Source organism: Mytilus edulis, chromosome 5 (genome assembly GCF_963676685.1).
Source record: "Mytilus edulis chromosome 5, xbMytEdul2.2, whole genome shotgun sequence".
In the NCBI taxonomy this organism is placed as follows: domain Eukaryota; kingdom Metazoa; phylum Mollusca; class Bivalvia; order Mytilida; family Mytilidae; genus Mytilus; species Mytilus edulis.
In genome coordinates, this window is record NC_092348.1 from 50,471,485 (window position 1) to 50,491,875 (window position 20,391).

The window sequence follows — 20,391 nt, forward strand, 5'->3', positions numbered from 1 at the left end:
AAAACCAAACAAACTGTATTTTCAAAGCCACATCAATTGTTTTACAAGAGTCACTTTTATATATAAATTATGTCATATAATAAATTATATATGACTACAGAGGTCCAACCCTGAAGAGTTGGGACGAAAATGGATACAATATTAGCACTTGATACAGGTCTGAATTTGGATTGTAATAAATATTTGATACATAATATGTTTCGGACACAGAATAACTGTAGTAAAAAAACTTCCTGTCGCAAATCCCCCCCCCCCCCACTCCCTATTATTCATGATGTCAAACATCCCTACTAACCTACTTTATGTTAGATCTGGATATAAGTGTATTACGAATGGATGTGTGGAGAAACAGATGGAGAAATAGATGATCTGTACTATGATCCTGCAAAAAATACCTAAAATCTGGGAAACCTAATTCTGATATATCAATAGGTTTTATGCATTTTTCATTAAATATTCAAGTATTCTCTTAATATGCTGCCAAAATTTATTCAAAGTAACATAATTAAAACAAATCAAATATTAACAGTAATAACTGTCATTTCCTATATTTTGAAATTTCATTTTTAAATTTGAAACCCTACACAAAAAGTTATGACAAAAGGGATGCTTTTTTGTTCCATATGGTTAATTTTCCCTTCCTGGACAGTGATGTCTCTTTGGCTGCATCTTATGGTGTTTATATATCCAAATTTGTTAGCTATGCTCTTGTCTAAAGTGTTTAATGATGTTTTTGATTTCATTAAACATAATCTATGTATTGCTGGTAAATGATTAAGGATTTCGTTACCACAATTACTAAAATCTTTTACTAAGTTCTTTCATGGATAAAAGAGGGACGAAAGATACCGAAGGGACAGTCAAACTCATAGATTGAAAATAAACTGATAACACCATGGCTAAAAATGAAAAAGACAAAGAATTAATACTACACAAGACACAACATAGAAAACTAAAGACCAAGCAACACGAAAATCAGGCATTTTTCTCTTTTGAATTGTTTTTCATTTGTCATTATAAGACCTTTTATAGCTGACTATGCAGTATGGATTAAGCACATTGGTGAAGGCTGTACAGTGGTCAAGTTCTTAACTTCTGGCACATATAATCTCTGGTGAAAAGGTGTCTTATTGGCAATTAAACCACATCTTCTTATTTTTATATTGACCTTAAAGTACATACCTATTCACACTGATCTTAAGAGATATTCAAACCAATTTATGGATTTTCTGTCATGGCAGGGCAAAATCTTATTCATTTCCTAAAATCTTGTTCCGTTTTGTTCTTCATAAACATTTTGTAGTAAATTTGAATTAAAAATGTCAGAAAAGACAATCAGAAAAGGGAGATAATTCATATCTTTTTAGGAATCTGACAAACTATGTTGTAAGTTATAAAGCTAATCTATCTGTTACAATTCTATAACCATATTACTGTCAAAATACTTGATAACAGCTGCAAATAAAGCATAAAACTAAATGTAGGTGCACATTTTCAATGTATTATCTGCACCTTTGGAATGAAATGGTTACATGTCACAAGATAACATGCAATATCACAACAATTATCAACAAATATGTTTACACCTACATGATTTATTTTACTTACACCTGAACTTCTAATTTATTTTATGTCATTTTATCAGTAGGTATTAATAAATTATTTTAACATTTGATTTTTTCAATGAAGTAAATAAGATTGGACCAAACTTTTTGTCTTTGTTTAATAGGAAATTTAAATAAGACAAATTAATAGTTCATTGGCAAATCTCTTCAATCTAGGTATTGCCTTACAACTAGAGTAAACACATTATCAAAATTCAATTTATTATTGTGCATAACAAATTCTTAATTATTTTGAATTTCATATCAATTTTAAAAGAATTCACACGATGCATATATATGACTCAATCTTATACTTTAAAGATTCTAAAACAACTTTAATTTTTTGTGTACTGGGCTTTTGCCAGAAAATTAGCAAAATAAAATGTGGGCCTGAGATGTCTCATTGAGCAACTGTTCATCTTATTGCACTGAATGACCTGTGCATGTAAAATTATTAGTAAGATACACTTTCATTAACATGGGTAAAATTAAAAACTTCATACACTGCAGTTGGTTTGAGAAATCCGAGAAAAAATCATAGAAAACAAATTATTATTGTTTTGAGAAATATTTTTCACATTTAAATTTCCAAATCCTTAGTACAATGTGTGGAGCAGGATCTGCTTACCCTTCCGGAGCACCTGAGATCACCCCTAGTTTTTTGGTGGGGTTCGTGTTGTTTATTCTTTAGTTTTCTATGTTGTGTCGTGTGTGCTGTTGTTTGTTTGTCTTTTTCATTTTTAGCCATGGCGTTGTCAGTTTGTTTTAGATTTATGAGTTTGACTGTCCCTTTGGTATCTTTCGTCCCTCTTTTAGAAGCTGAGGTAACCCATTGACAACTGAAGAAGTTTTGAATATCAGGATTTATCACATTAAAACTATAATGAGAATTTATGAAAATCTATCCTTTTCCAAACAAATAAATGGAAACACAAGTAAAATATGCATTAATTAAGAGTCAGTTCCATTAAAAATGGAGATCTGGCTCCATATTAGGAGATACATTTTTGCAGACTAAATGGAGACCATCCATCCATGTGATCTGTTAGATCTGTTAGACAGAACATGAGGATTAACCAGTTCCTTCTGATGTTGATGTAATGATAATATAGACTATAACAGGATTAACTGGTACCCAGAACTTGTAGATGTAATGATACCAGTACTGCTACAAGTAAAAACATTTTTGTCTTTTGATATAGCTGATTCAAATGTACTTTTATTGTTACCATGACCTAAATACTATTGGATAATAAAACAGCTTAGTAGGCATAATGCATATTTGAAACATCTGCTTCATGCAATCAATGGTCAACTGAACATAGACTTTTATTCATCTTGGAAAACTCATTAAAATAAAACTTTAGATACACATGCTGAGACACATGCTTATTTAATTGATTCCATTTTTTGCAGAGGAAATTAGTTATTATTTTTTGCAACATGCATCTAAAATTCAAAAACATGATTTCAAATAATTTTTATTTACTTTGTCATATTTGTAGCATTCTTCATATTTTTTTTTTGGACAGGATTTGTTACATGTATCATTTATAAATATATACATGTATGATGGATTTTATTTTTTTATGTCCAGTAGCAAATTTATTTCTATAGGAGTAACAGTATGGGTTTCACATGCAGAGCAGAATCTGCTTACCCTTCCAGATCACCTGATATAAACATTTAATTTGGTGGGTTCAAAATGCTAAGTCTAAGAAAGTTTCAGTAAATTCTGGTGTTAAGGAGGAAAAGAGGAGACTGTGGATATAATATTAGTACATGGTAATTATGTTTTATGGTCTAATGATATAAATAGCCTTTTGCATAAGGTTATAAATACAGATAGAAATCAATATTACCTTTTAAATTTGACAGTTATTCAAGACATAGGCCACCAGCATATAATGAAAATGTTGAAATTATGGCAATGGCAAACATAAAAGATATACCATTTAGTCTTGCATCATTGAAATAGAAAAATTAACTGAACTGAAGTTACAGGGCAAAACTATCTCTGGAAATGAGATATGAGATAATTCCTCTACTACTGAATACCAAATATCAACTTATCATAAGTAAGTCCCCTTTTACTGACTTAAACATGTAAACTATTCAAAAATTTCAATGTCAATGGACTATAAATAAGCGGGCAAAGCCACATAATCTTCATGGAAATGAGATGTGCAAATGTTATTACAACAGCAAATCAGTACAAAATATCATTGACTTACAAGTAATGATTCCCCTTAAACTGACCAAATTAGAAACTTTAAAATCTCAGCAAAAGATTTGAACATAGACTTTTATTCATCTTGGAAAACTCATTAAAATGAAACTTTAGATACACATGCTGAGACACATGCTTATTTAATTGATTCCATTTTTTGCAGAGGAAATTAGTTATTATTTTTTGCAACATGCATCTAAAATTCAAAAACATGATTTCAAATAATTTTTATTTACTTTGTCATATTTGTAGCATTCTTCATATTTTTTTTTTTGGACAGGATTTGTTACATGTATCATTTATAAATATATACATGTATGATGGATTTTATTTTTTTATGTCCAGTAGCAAATTTATTTCTATAGGAGTAACAGTATGGGTTTCACATGCAGAGCAGAATCTGCTTACCCTTCCAGATCACCTGATATAAACATTTAATTTGGTGGGTTCAAAATGCTAAGTCTAAGAAAGTTTCAGTAAATTCTGGTGTTAAGGAGGAAAAGAGGAGACTGTGGATATAATATTAGTACATGGTAATTATGTTTTATGGTCTAATGATATAAATAGCCTTTTGCATAAGGTTATAAATACAGATAGAAATCAATATTACCTTTTAAATTTGACAGTTATTCAAGACATAGGCCACCAGCATATAATGAAAATGTTGAAATTATGGCAATGGCAAACATAAAAGATATACCATTTAGTCTTGCATCATTGAAATAGAAAAATTAACTGAACTGAAGTTACAGGGCAAAACTATCTCTGGAAATGAGATATGAGATAATTCCTCTACTACTGAATACCAAATATCAACTTATCATAAGTAAGTCCCCTTTTACTGACTTAAACATGTAAACTATTCAAAAATTTCAATGTCAATGGACTATAAATAAGCGGGCAAAGCCACATAATCTTCATGGAAATGAGATGTGCAAATGTTATTACAACAGCAAATCAGTACAAAATATCATTGACTTACAAGTAATGGTTCCCCTTAAACTGACCAAATTAGAAACTTTAAAATCTCAGCAAAAGATTTGAAGTCAATAGACCATAACACAGGGGCAGGCCAAATAATCATCATAGAAAAGAGATGAAGCAATGTTTATAAAACTGCTTACCAAATATCATTGACTTACCATTTACCGTTACCCTTAAAACAACATTACCAAAATTTCAAAAAAGTTATCGATGAGGCTTACACCATAATTTTTGAGGCGAGACAACAAATGCAGGGCAGACCTCATTTGTTTGATATGTTTAAAAGTATATCCTTGACTGGCGATCCTTCAAAGGCTTATCCAACCAAATAAAACAATAATATACCCATTGAGAGCATCTTATAGATCCTAAAAGCTGAAACACATGTTACAAATCATCACTATGGAGATGCTGAATAAGTATGAATTCATACTGTCCTGAGAAAAATGTGACAAAAAATATTTAGTTAATTCAACAAATTAAAAAATTCAAAGTATTGGAAAAAAAAGAGAAGGAAACTGGCGAATCCAAAATGACAGATCCAAAAAATGTTCACATATTACAATAACAGTCAAATCTGTCAAGCTGCTGACTAAATATGAAGTTATTCTGTTGATAGACTGGTTCCCAATTGCAATATTCAGTATGTTACACATATACCAATATATCGCGAGAGAGTATGCTAAGGGAGCTACCATTTGATTTTTATGGGGGGGCTAGGATGAAAAATTTTGTCCTGCATTTTTATTTAGTTGTAATCTCTGTCCTGCCTTTTTATTTTTCATTCTATTCGGTCCTGCCTTTTTTTTTTTATTAGTTTATCCTGACTTTTTTACCTAAATTGTCATCCTGCCTTTTTTTTTTTGCAAAGTGTCTCATCCTGCCTTTTTTTTACTCAAAACTCCTGTCCTGCCTATTTTTTTCAAATTTCATCCTAGCCCCCCCATAAAAATCAAATGGTAGCTCCCTAATAGCTAATACCTGAAACGTAGTACCGGGAACCAGGATATTCTGTTGATTACTTTTGGACAAAGTGTGACAAAATTATTTTTTGGACGAACAAAGATACTGACAAGGTGATGTCAGGGGCGTAGCTAGAAAGAAAGTTGTGGAAGCAACTACTGCCGAGGGGAGTGAGGCGAAAAATTTTTGGGACCCTTTTAAGCAGAAAAATGTTTTTTTTCGGTTTTCAGTCATAGGACAGTTGAAAGAGGAGCTATATGTAGATAGGACTTATAAAAAAAATATGAATGTAAAACTATTAATAAATCTTCTGAATAGAGTAATACATAAACAACACATATTTGTGATACAGAATTTACTCAAAATTGTCCAAATCTGCTCTTCAGGTCTAGGCAGAAACAAACTTCTGTATTACTTTAATTGTCAATATTCACACTGAAATCCCGATGAATATGCAGTAATGCTAGTAACTGTCGTTCATTGTTGATCGTACATTTGTTTTCAACATACGTAGTACACTGATAGATCTCAATGGTAGCACTCGCAAGATGTTATAAACCAGCGTACGTGTTCGGCATCGAGCGACCTCCCAATTGAATTCGTCAAAATCATATGCCAGGTCAGTTTCGTATGTCTCAGATAATGTTGAGATTTGTTCGTTTGTTATATTTCTTACAACACGATGGAGCATATACAGCGTAAAGAAGCGATTTTCTGATAATACTAGACGCGACTCCACTCTCCAGTTCCCTTATCATATCATATGGTCTATGAACGCAAAAAATAATGAGACTTTCCAATACTGTTTTAGCGTGTTTGCAGGGTGATTGGCTCTGGTAGTCTGTCGACCACATCTCCTCGGCATATTTTCAACAATATCGAGGGGTTCTGACAATTCTAATGCCGATTGGTACATCTCATTCCAAACTGATGAACTGTGCACTGTAATATGTGCTCCAAAAACTACATGTCTTAGACTGAGTATTACAAATTCAAATCTAGTAAAAGATACAAGTTACTGTCCGATTTTGTCATAATCTCCAATGAAACTTTTATTGAAACCAAATGCCGTTATTTAATGGTATTTCATCAATTAAAAAAGTGACAACATAGGTGTTTCCTTTAACATTCAATCTATAAATTTTTATTTTGCCATTTTTTTTTTTGCTTGCCAAATCGATGTGCACGCAACTGCGTGTTAGCGTATAGGCAGCTACGCGCCTGATGGTAGGATAGTCCCCCACGTCTAGATTGGAAGTATGATATACCAATTACTAAGAACATCAAGTATCTGAAAGACTTACAGCTTATGCTACTACATAAAGAGATCAACAAATATACCAGCATATATTATAATTGACTCACCATCATATAATAATGCAATGAAATATAAATAATGTATAACACCTATATAAATAACATTAAAAAAATACCAGGCTGAAATAATTTTGTTATGAAATAAAAAAAAAAAAGGATTGTCTACTTTGTTAATGCAATGATTTTTAAAGGAGGTTGTATTTTGTATTGAGGCGTTATAGCACATATGAACGATAATATAAATTGACATTCCACAGAAAATAGGTTTTATGAATTCAAATACAAGTCATATTGCTTATTCTGATAATTGCAGTTAATCCATGTTCCGGCTTTTTTCTGCAGACTTTTATAATTAAACAATATTATGTAACTCTGCCAAGACATAGTTATAAGTTAAGCCAGTACTGCATGTTTTTATAGCCAAGTTTTTACAATACGCTCCATGTAATGTTACAAAACAATGTCTCTCAGAAACCACATTTGTCATTCTGCATTAAGTATTTATTCTGATGAATTGCACTTTGACATTTCTTTGAAGAATGTCCAACAAAAATTAAGCAGAGAATACATACTACTTGAACTCAATGATTTGTTGATTACATATTAAAGCATTCATTTTAACATGTTATAATATAATAATGATAATAAACTGAGTGACTTAACTATAAATAATTTTCTAATCATTAATGATGATAATATGAGAAAAAGAAGATTTTAAGGAAGCAATAAAAAAATCACAAGTAGAAAAAATCAGAGATCACCATTGGAAAACTATTACGTTAAAAAACTCAAGATTAAGCTATTGTGAATATCATCCAGGTTGGAAATAGTAGATTAGATTGGTTAGAAGTTCCTTCTGCACTAATGGAATTATTTTGCTTGTTAAAACGTGAAAATTCTGCTAAAGGTTGCATTTCTGTAAATATTGACAATGCAATTTCCCATAGGAACTCCTTTTACGGCTAAAACTGTATCACTTTTACTATGAAGTTTTGAAAAAAATCTTATCCTAGAATTGATAGTTCATAAAACCACAATTTTTTTCAAAGGTCAAAATATAGGGCTGTGCGGCATATTTTCAACGTTTATATGCCCTGAACTTCTCAGAGTTTAAACTAATACTAATTTTCTTAACTACCCCTACCTCGAATGAAAGGTTACCACAGATTTGAATGTAAACAATATGCAAATGTTTATTTACTGGTAACATTTCCAAGTTATGTCTCTGTGAGATGGAACACAGAGAGGATAACTGGGAACCAGTATGTAAACAAAATTAATTTTCTATGAATATTCAAGATCTCCCCAAAAGAGGCGTATTTTGAGAAACAGCTGTATTAACAAAGTGAACTCCATAAGTCATGAACTATGAATGGTGGGCATATAAATGGCTCAAATAATACATATACTTTTTTTGGCCAACCAATGCATTTGAATGGGGACATTTAGTTGGAAAACCCCCTTTATCCTGTGTTGGGAACCCCCCTTTTTAAAATGGCTGGACCACCCCTGAAATATGATATCCATCCTTCAAGAATATATGTTAAAGTGAACTAAGGTTTGAACTACACCAAAGCTATTTTAATAATATAAATGATCATTTTAAACTTTTCAAAAGTTTTATACAAATGGTGGTAACAGGTAATATTGGATATTCAGGATACAAAAAATGAAACCCTCGCTTTGGAAAAATTTATGAACATGGTGCTCTTCAATTCATTTTTTTTTCTTTATTTCAAATCAGATAACATCCCACCATAGAAAAAATCAAATAATTGTCACTTTCAAAAACTACTGAACATTGATCTTTGATGATATATCAATCTGATGTTTGACTGATGACTAGAGTTAACCTGTTAGATCACAGCAGTGGTCTCTGATTAAAAGATCAACAAATAAGCAATCATTAATCACCAGCTAATCAGCTCAGGTCAGTGGCTTAATGTCCTGTATAGTTTTAGTGCTTCACTTCAATGTGCCAAAAACCATATACAATCTTTCCTGTTTTTCTTATCAAATTCCAAAATGAAGAAGTAGTTCATCTCAGTATGCTAAAGCTATATACCTGCTTACCTACTTTTAGTTTACTTTAGAAATTTGACAGCTACACTGAATACACTTAGGTGGGAGTCAGATTGCTTAAGAGTAGTTTTCATCTGTTAACAGACATCAAGAACATGCAAAAAACATTGATGGACCTTATATTTTCAAATGGGTATTCAAAGTAAAAGTAAAATCACAAAAATACCGAACTCTGAGGAAAATTAAAAAAATATTAAATATTTCACAAAATATTTAATTTCTCTTCAACTTTAATAGAAAAGTATCTGACACATTAGCAATGCTTTCTATTATTAATTTCTAGAAACCATCTAGGAATAATATTCTTCAGTGGTAAGTACCATTTATGAAACCATGTTCATTAGTTCATTGTTCTAGTACTAATTTTGTGAAACCATTTTGTTCTGTGGTAGGTCAACACCATATGTAAAATAGTTTCAGAAATCAGCAAAATACCATTAATTGTAAAATTATGTCCTTAGTAGTTTTATTATCACTAATATATAACCATGTTATTCAGTTGTCTGAGTGCTACTGATGTAAAGTACTGTTCTTCACTGGTTTGAGAACCACTTATGAAAAAAACAATGACGTTCGATTTTCTGAGTACAACTTATGTAAAACCATGTTCTTTAGTTTTTAGTTGGGTTGGTTGCTCAGTCTTTAGTTTTTAGTTGGGTTGGTTGCTCAGTCTTAAGTTTTTAGTTTGGTTGGTTGCTCAGTCTTTAGTTTTAAGTTTGGTTAGTTGCTCAGTCTTTAGTTTTAAGTTTGGTTAATTGCTCAGTCTTTAGTTTTAAGTTGGGTTGATTGCTCAGTCTTTAGTTTTTAGTTAGGTTGGTTGCTCAGTCTTAAGTTTTTAGTTTGGTTGGTTGCTCAGTCTTTAGTTTTTAGTTTGGTTAGTTGCTCAGTCTTTAGTTTTAAGTTTGGTTAGTTGCTCAGTCTTTAGTTTTAAGTTGGGTTGGTTGCTCAGTCTTTAGTTTTAAGTTGGGTTGGTTGCTCAGTCTTTAGTTTTTAGTTGGGTTGGTTGCTCAGTCTGTTTTTAGTTGGGTTGGTTGCTCAGTCTTTAGTTTTAAGTGTTGGTTGCTCAATATTTAGTTTTTAGTTGGGTTGGTTGCTCAGTCTTTAGTTTTAAGTTTGGTTAGTTGCTCAGTCTTTACTTTTAAGTTTGGTTAGTTGCTCAGTCTTTAGTTTTAAGTTTGGTTGGTTGCTCAGTCTGTTTTTAGTTGGGTTGGTTGCTCAGTCTTTAGTTTTAAGTTTGGTTGGTTGCTCAGTCTTTAGTTTTAAGTTTGGTTAGTTGCTCAGTCTTTAGTTTTAAGTTTGGTTAGTTGCTCAGTCTTTACTTTTAAGTTGGGTTGGTTGCTCAGTCTTTAGTTTTAAGTTGGGTTGGTTGCTCAGTCTTTAGTTTTTAGTTGGGTTGGTTGCTCAGTCTGTTTTTAGTTGGGTTTGGTTGCTCAGTCTTTAGTTTTAAGTTGGGTTGGTTGCTCAGTCTTTAGTTTTTAGTTGGGTTGGTTGCTCAGTCTTTAGTTTTCTATGTTGTGTTTTATGTCCTGTTGTTTTGTCTTTTTGTCTTTTTCTTCTTTTGCCATGGTGTTGTCATTTTGCAAATTTTTTTCAAATAGAAGGACATATAGTCAGATTTAAAGAAGGTCAATTATAACAAAAACTCTTTCCTGATCAGTAACTATCTTGTACACATTTAAATCAACAAATATTGAAAAGTTACTGCGTCCAAGGGCTGTTATTTGGTCAAAAGAAGATTGACTGATTTTATGTTGCCAGACAGATAAATAAACCGTACAATTCGTCTTTTCAGAAACTAAAGGACTATGAGTAATCTCACTGTTCACACACCAAAATAAAAATAACATTACGTTGTCAGCTGTTGAATTTCTATTCTTAAGAATGTTTTAAAGCAATCATAAAGTTAAAATGTATGCTTCTGAAAATATAACCCAGAATATATTAGATTCTGAAACGGTCAATTATTCCTAAATACACCTGCAGCCAAAAGAAATCCCTATGTATAGCATTGTGCAACTTTCATCACAGGCAGAAAGAACTATTTGATTGAATTTTTTAATATTACATTACACCAATTTGAATTTTTTTTTTAATTTTATGATTTTCCATCCATTAACGTCTAGATTTGACCAGGTGATTTTGCTCTTATCCATACTTACAGCCCCTGCTCCACCAGCTACTGTCTCGTAATGTCCAAAACGGTCATCTCCAAAGGTTATGTTGTTCATACAACCCTGAAAAAAACCCACTTTAGTTAAATGCTGAAATTATGATTGAATTCCATAAGAGTAAAGATAAACAGGATATATATTATAATTTTTTGGAGACAGGCTATACTTTGTCCAATTCTAAAAGACAAATCTTCAGATCCACGTGTACCTCTCAATTACCGAGGAATTAGTTTACTTTCTTGTATATCAAAACTGTACAGTGCATTCATAAACAGTCGATTATCATCATATTTAGAGTCCAACGATATTTTAGCAGACGAACAAAATGGTTTTCGCTCCGATCGATCGTGTGAGGATCATGTATTTACTCTTAATGCTGTATCGAGAAACCTGAAGACTTCATTTGCAACTTTTATTGATCTCAAGAAAGCGTTCGATTTTGTTGACCGAGATTTGCTGTTATATAAGCTTTTGTTAAATAACATTGATGGGAAAATTTACAACTCGATTAAAAACATTTACCTTAGTACTTCTGCTTGTGTTCGTGTGAACAACAGACTTTCACAGTGGTTTGTATGCAGTTCTGGTGTTAAACAAGGGGATAATTTATCCCCGACGTTATTTTCGATTTTTATCAACGATCTGGTAGAGGAAGTAAACAGTCTCGGACTTGGTGTAAATATTGGCGACTCAACGCTTTCATTACTTTTATATGCGGACGACATAGTCTTATTGGCATCATCCGAAACTGACATGCAATGCATGCTTGATAAAGTTCATGAGTGGTGCAAGCGATGGCGTGTTTTGATAAATACAGAGAAATCAAAAGTTATGCATTTTCGTCCGTCTCGATCTAAAAGAAGTGAATTCCAGTTCAAAATCGGTGACAATCTACTTCAAATAACTGACACATACAAATACCTCGGTGTAACTTTTCACGACCTAAAGGACTTTAGAGATAATGCAAATAGACTATCAGAAGCTGGAGGTAGAGCTTTAGGAGGAGTTATCTCCAAGATTCATCATCTAAAAGACTTCGGAATTAAAACTTTTGAGAAACTTTTTACCTCTTGTGTAGTACCAGTGCTTGACTACAGCTCTTCGATCTGGGGATACAAAGACTTTGCTTGCTTGAATCAAATCCAGAACAAAGCAATTCGTTATTTTCTTGGCGTCCATAAATTTGCACCGACATTGGCAATAAACGGTGAAGTTGGTTGGATGAACTCAAAGGAACGACGATGGTGCAATATGATAAGGTATTGGAACAAACTTATATCAATGGACGACACTCGTATATGTAAACGCGTCTTCAATTGGGACTACGAAAAATGCATGAACAATTGGTCATCCGAAGTGAAAAACATTATGTCAGTTATAGGACTAGAGAGCAATTTTATTACAAAAAACACATGCGATTCACTGATGTGTAAAACATTGCTCAAAGATAAATGCTGCGCAGATTGGCAGAAAGGTTTAATAAACTTTCCGAAACTACGAACATACAGGCTCATAAAATCTGAATACTGCTGTGAACAATACATTGAACTTAATCTTAACCGTACTGAAAGATCCATAATAGCGCAACTCAGGTGTGGCATTCTTCCTCTCAGGTTAGAAACTGGTCGTTTTGTAGGTGAAGACGAATGTGACCGTTTGTGTAAAATGTGTAGCGATAACTGTGTGGAAAACGAATTTCATTTCCTTATAAACTGTAACTTTTATAACAATCTGCGACTGAAACATTTCTCACAAATAGACAATTTATGTATACTATCAAATGAAGAACAGTTTAAATATTTACTATGTCAACATCCGAGAAAAACTGCTAAATATCTATTGCAAGCTTTCAGTAAGAGAAAAAACTTTTTATATGAAAATTTTCGATAACATTTTATTTATTTTTGTTCGTCGTACCATTGAAATTTATGTTTAAAGTGACTTATAGACCCAAAGGGTCGGGTGTTCTAATTATTGTTTTTATATCTCACTGTATTATATAATATTTTGTGAAAAACACATGTCACTATAATAAATAATTTACTTACTTACTTACTTATAATTAATTAAGGTTAGATAAAAAGTGTTGATATTAAAAAGAATAAAAATACCTGGATTAATAATTGCATTCTCCATTAAGATGACACTTGAAATTGCTTTGATTATTTATTTGATGACTGTGGCCAAGTTTGATTCAGTAGTTTCAAGAGAAAAGTGTTGAAAAAGTTACGGGCAATAGACAACTAGGAAGGACATCAAGCTATGGCATTAAAGCTGACACTGTATGGCCATATGAGCTAAAATGCAGTCTGAGATGATACTACAATGATTTTCACAATCTGATATCATTATACACTGTAATGTTAGAGCAGCTTTAGGTTATCATCCTCAAACAGAATGGAGAAGAAGAGATATTGTGTATATATTCATGAAAAAGATCCATACGTGACACTGTTAATCTTATTCTAATGCAATCTTTTTTTGTTTTTGAACCACAATAAACATCCAGGTGCATGACAGGAAAGATTACAGACATAAATTTTCCCAATTTGATTGGCAGAAGTCATCCTACCTGACATATACAGATGCAGGTAAATATTACCTATATCATCAGGTATGCCACACGTGTATGTAATAATAAACTATAGGATAGCTTTAATAAAGATGCTCTTTTTAACCAGATGTGTTTAATCAGGTGTAGCACAAATGGTTTTTATTTTACAAATTATCAGCTATCATAAAACGAGCTTTCTTTGATGTTTTAACTTACAATAATTCTGCCTATTTATACAAAACATAGTTAATTGACTTCTACTATTCTTTTCTGTCATATTGTATTTCTTGCAACATCAGTTTTACAGACTTATGTAATTAAAATGAACTGTATACATAAGAATATATTTTGTTAACACTACAAGATATTAGCATCATTTTTATGACCGAGTTTATAACATTTTATTCATTCGAGTAAAATATGTACCTTTTGATAATTTTTCCTGAAACATCACCAGACACTGTTAATTATGTGTATTGGCATATACTATATTTCTATCCTTTCGCATTCCTTCCACCCCCCTTTTAATATTTATATAAACTACTTTTGCAATGAAAGATTTTCCCAAAATCAAATTTATGTATTTTTCAAAATATTCAGCTTCTCTATTGCCTACATGTGAGATGTCATTATTTTAAATTAAAATAGAATAAAGATAAAATAAGAGATACCATACTGCCATCAATACTCACAAAATGATATTCCTGCCCCAAAACAAAGAGTTGGCAAATGCTATGACCTTTAATCGTATTTGCAACTTAAATAACTATACAAATGAATATGAAAACTATAATGGCTCCTAAAAGTCTAAATTATAACCTTACAAAAAAAGTTATTTTGATATTTATTTTTAACTTTTTCACATTTAATTTTGTTATTTTCAGCTTTTGTTCATTTTCTAGTTATCAAGAAAACAGGGAAACATTCTAAGTTTTGTCAAAAATAGTCAACAGTGATCTATATAGTGTTAACTTCTATGTCATTTGGTCTCTGGTGGAAAGTTGTTTCAATAGTTTTTATAGGCTGGGTATTGATCCTTTTCTTATTATGATACTGTTTTCTAATTTAATTGTAGATCAATATGTGACTATATTTATCTCATCTTATCTATTAGTAATGTTAAAATTGTTTATGTTTGAGGGCAACAACTTCTTTCAAATGTCAATTTATAGTTTCATTCATAACAATTTTTTTGTAGATCTCGTACTACTGAACATTACTGCTTATAATTTGCTGTCAACATCTTCTGTCTATCAAAGTTCTAAATACTAACATTGGTGAAAAAACATTCATTTAGGATCTATAAATTATATAAGAGATATCTGATAGGCAATTTTGACATAATTGCAATGCAGAGAAATCTTAACATTCTGAGCTAATTTCCTCATATCTGACCTAAAGTGATTTTTTTTTTAAAGATACAGGTCTTCAACTATAACATACAATTTTTTTAATGTTTTTTTTTTGCCATGATGGCCATGTTGGTTTGCTGTGTAGAATGACAAAAGATGATAAGTATCTACGTCAGGTGATGGTAACAGCTCACATGGACCATTCAGCCAATTGAGGTAAAATGGCAGGGAGTTAGACTTTAACAACTAGACTTTGTTAGAATCAAACGTAGCAATGAGATACAACAAAAAATCAATTTTGGTAAGCCATGTACCCTTTTAATTATATGTTTTCTCACTTAATTCTTGTGAGTCCTTCCATTATAAGAACCTTCGATCTAACATTTTGGGGTGAATAAATCAACTTACATAAAATTAATTTGGAGGATATTTTTCATAAAACTATATTTGATCTATCATTTATTGTAACTGAGAAATTGTACAGTTCACAAAAAACAAAACATCAATCAATGAACAATGAAAATGAGGTCAAAGTCATATGATCAGAGACAGACAAATATGTACCCATTACAATCGTTGTTGATAAATGATTGATACCATTAAAATGAGGTTAAGGTTGAATGAACCCTGTTATTTGCTTTACAGCAAAGTGAAGCTAAAGTTATTTGCAAAAACCTTTGTTTGTCCTGACTATTTAAATACAAAAAATATGGCTATCTAATTTAGAAAAAAAATCATTTGTAGACAACTGAAATAAAAATAGTTTTTTAACATAACTATATGATAAACATTGTTCTCATAACTGTCTAAAACACTTTTCTCAAACTGAGAAATAACACAGCAATAATATATCAACAACACTAAATAACATTTCTACTATTTAATTAATACAAAAATACTTTTAATTTCACAAAAAAACATAAATGTTTGGCAAAAGAACAACTAACACAGAGCTGTGCAGTAACATAGAGTGTAACAAGAATGTGTCCATAGTGCACGGATGCCCCACTCGCACTATCATTTTCTATGTTTAGTGGAACGTGAAATTGGTGTTTAAACTCTAATTAAGAATTTAATTAGAAAGATTATATCATAGGGAACATGTGATACTAAGTTTCAAGTTGATTGGACTTCAACTTCATCAAAAACTAACTTGACCAATAACTTTTAACCTGAAGTGGGACAGACGGACGACGAACGAACGAACGGACCAACAGACCAGAAAACATAATGCCCCTCTACTATTGTAGGTGGGGCATAACAACTAAAGAAATGGCTGCTTAACTATTGACAGAATGTATTTTGCTTTGAGATATACAAAGAAAGACAAGTCAGACATCATTTAGTTTGTAAGGGGAATTTGTTATTGTATTCAACAAGAAGGCTTGCAAACAAAATCATCATGATTGTCAAAATCTTTACATAATAAATAGAAATATTGTCATTAAAGTTTCAAATAAAATTACTATTATTAGAATCTTACATAAAACTACTATAATCAAAATTTAAAATAAAATAAATATTAAACTTCAAAATAAAATTACTGCCATTAACAAGGACTATGTATTTCTCACACAGAAATGTTTGACACATTACTATTTATGTAAAAAAGCTGTAGATATAGGTAGATACTTTTAATCCTCAGACATTTGTAGTGTTACCTATATGTGTTGCTTTAAATTTTTAGTTAAATTAATAAATAGTGTTAAAAAACTTCGAAGTTATTTAGTGTCTGGTAGAGAGACTATATCTATCCCCCCTTTTATCATTTTCCTTTAGAGCAAATGGTACTGAAAAATATGTTTGATTTTTTCTTCAAATGTTTACTCAAAATGATTTCTGATAATTACTAGTAGTAGTATATAAATAAGCAAAGACAAATACAATTTGATGACTAACTTTTCCAGATATTTAAACAAAAACTTTCTTGAAAACATATCACATCTTTCAAACAAAATAGAATTTTTCCAAAGTGTTCCTTGTTTATAGAATATAGACCTTTATAAGTAAATCGCTTTATATTAAAGACTGATTGCAATATTTTTTTTGTGAAATCATACAATTATTGGATAAAAAAAGGCTGCAGACAATGTTCTTACCAATAAGAATGCATGCAGAAAATTCTACCTTTTTATTTCTTATTTTGTTTATTTAGATATAAGCTAATGCAAAAGTAGTAATTTCAAAACTAGAACTAGAAACCCTATTTTTTTGTAGGACTGACAATGAGACAATTATACAGTGACCAAATGATGTAGAAGTTAGCAACAATAGGTCAACATACAGCCTTCAACAATGAGCAAACCCATACCACATAGCAAGCTAGAAAAGAACACATAACAAAGTGAAAAATTTAAACAAGAAGACTAATGCCCTGATTTATGTACAAAACATTTAATGAAAAACAAGTATGATACACAGCAAGAAACAGCAACTGAATTAGAGGCTCCTGACTAGTCTGTCCATTTTTTCCCCTTTAAATAAATAGCTGAGAACCAAACTCAAATTAGAATGCTAATAGAATATTATCCATTCTTATGAAGTTTCATAACTTGTGACCAGAATCACAAGTGTAAGAAAAGTGAGTCTATTATTTTTGAATTGTAAAACTTATTACCTGGGAAGCTGAGCAAGTGCCGAAGGCTTTGAAGATGACATCTACTATCCTCTGTGATGTCAACACATTCCCTCCAACAACTGCAGCATTTTCTGAAGGATCTAATATACTGCCTTTTGGTATAATGGTAGTAACTGGTTTCAAACAACCCTAAAAAATACACATCAAATGTAATTTTTCAACATTTTAAAGTTATCTTGGGTAATTACAGATGCATATACAAGTACTGTCAACCAGCCAGGGGTGGATCCACGTAAGGGCGTAATGGACGTAAAAAAGAAAAAAAAAATTATTGTAATTTGCTAATATTGTATTTAATATGGCAATTTATCATATTCATTAATTAAACACATAATCTGATTTCTTTTTATACTGATTCCCCCATCCGATGGGTGACTTGGACACCTTCTTAAACAACCAAAACCGGTAAGTAAATCTATACATGAAATTATTGTTTTGTGTGACACTTCCCCAATGGCCATTCTACATATACCCGGGGGATACTCACTATATATATGATAACGTTAGGAGTTTATTTTTATGCAATATAGAGTGGACAAACAACCTTACGTAGGTAATAAAACAATTTGAAAATAATATATACAGCAAATCTCCAGAATTTTTTAAACTAGTTATGCTACCTGATTAAGTGGAACATCATGACCAACCATACAACGTAGACAGTATATTAATGCTGATAGAGTTACTGCTCTTGGTGCATTACAATTTCCATGAACTTCATATGATGAGCCAGTAAAATCCACCACTGCTGTACCCTAAAATAATCATACATGTAAGAACATTTAAATAATGATAAAACTATGCAAAATGTCAAAAAAATATTTCGAGTGGTCACATCTGCGACATGTTCACAATGGGTACACGACAGAGAAAAAAGAATTGTAATTGGTCGTAAAAAGTCTTAGGTAAGTCGCAAGTTGGTTGTGCGACAGTTGAACGACAATCGTGAGTTGTTTCAGGCTATTATTCAGGTTTTCATGTCATGGGATGCGAGTGTTACTGTCATGTCACTGTCGTGCCACTGTTGTGCCACTGTTGTGCCACTGTTGTACGACTGTCGTGCCACTGTCTTGAAACATGCCAGGCTCCATTCGCATGAATACAACGAAATCACTGGTAAATTCCCGCTCCAACTCTTGCATCAGTGTATACTATACTGCCCAAATATCAGGCACCGTTCAATCCATGGCTTAACCCACAAACGTCAGGTGTTTCACTGGTTTCTTTACAGTTCACGGACTTGAATCAACGCTAAAAGGACCATATTTTGCTTTTGCTTGAATCTGGCAAGGCGCCTATTCAGCAGGGGCAAGCGTAATCGTTCTGATGGAATAGCCATCCTCTTTAAACAGCAAAGGTATGTTTTTTCAAACTTTCATCTCGCCAAATTGTATTCTTCTAAATGAAACTTTAGTACCACTGTTGTACAACAGACAATCAATGCTGTGCGAGCATTGTACGAAATTTAGTATTTGTGAGACAATCGTGCAGCTGTATCACCAGTGTCTTGCGACAGTTGTAGGATTGTCGTACGACAGCTGTGCAACAGTCGTACGATTTTTCTTTATTAAAATGGTTTATGTTTGTACCCACGACTATGAATTTATTGCACGATATTCGCACGACTGTGGTAAGTCACTATCAAGACAGCCACCAGACAGTGACAAGACAAAAAACTGTAGAGCAAAAAAGGTGCATGTCCTATTTTCGTCCCACGACACACAACAGCGCCAGGCTGCTCAAAATAATGCACAACTGTCATACGATAATCAAAAATTACCCACGATTTGACAAATTTTCCTGTCGTGGCGCTGCATAGATGTGTCTTGGGTTCGTTGTGACCAGGGCTTAAATGAATAAAATAGATATAATCTGTACATCTTAGTGCAGATATTTTAGTTGTGATGTCAACATAATGTTTATTTTTCCTTAATCTTGAAATCTTGAATAATATTCTATTCAGGTATGGTCATTTGCATCATGCGAAAAAAAATTAAGAAATTTCAAAATGCAAACCACAAATAAAACATCATTCATTTTATATCTACTTGATTCTCAGTATTTAAAAACCTTTTCCTCATCAATATCCACCCTGATAGCAATTTTGGCACCATCATCCATGCTATCTTCTGCCATAAGACTGGTACTTCCTGTTTTACTTCTTGTATTTTTTGCAATTTCTCTTAACATTTCCTGTACAGCTATTTCAGCATTATACTAAAAATTATCAAAAATAAAAGTAATCTATTACGCAAATGGCCAAAATCAACAGAATGTCACAAAATCAACAATAGCCATCAGTATTCCCTGCTATGAAACAAACTTGAAAAAGAGAATTTGATTGAATGCATGAAGAGGACACAGATAAAACATTATCTTTCCAGAAAAAATTAAATTATACAATATTTTTAGTTTGATTAACACATAAAAACACTTGGTATACCGATCTAAAACATTTGATACCAAATTGTGAACTAAATAACCTGTTTAATACTA

General features: G+C 31.8%; 1 protein-coding gene across 2 annotated transcripts in view; it reads right to left on the reverse strand.

The window, feature by feature from the left end:
* Nucleotides 1–20,391, reverse strand: part of LOC139525453 (5-oxoprolinase-like) — a 94,638-nt gene that overhangs the window by 24,891 nt on the left and 49,356 nt on the right. For both annotated transcript variants that reach the window (XM_071320797.1, XM_071320798.1), the window contains exons 28-31: nucleotides 19,966–20,112; nucleotides 18,516–18,650; nucleotides 17,875–18,024; nucleotides 11,340–11,414 (exon numbers count right to left, since the gene is read on the reverse strand). In XM_071320797.1, coding sequence (XP_071176898.1) covers nucleotides 11,340–11,414; nucleotides 17,875–18,024; nucleotides 18,516–18,650; nucleotides 19,966–20,112 — 507 coding nt within the window. The remainder of the gene's footprint in view (nucleotides 1–11,339; nucleotides 11,415–17,874; nucleotides 18,025–18,515; nucleotides 18,651–19,965; nucleotides 20,113–20,391) is intronic.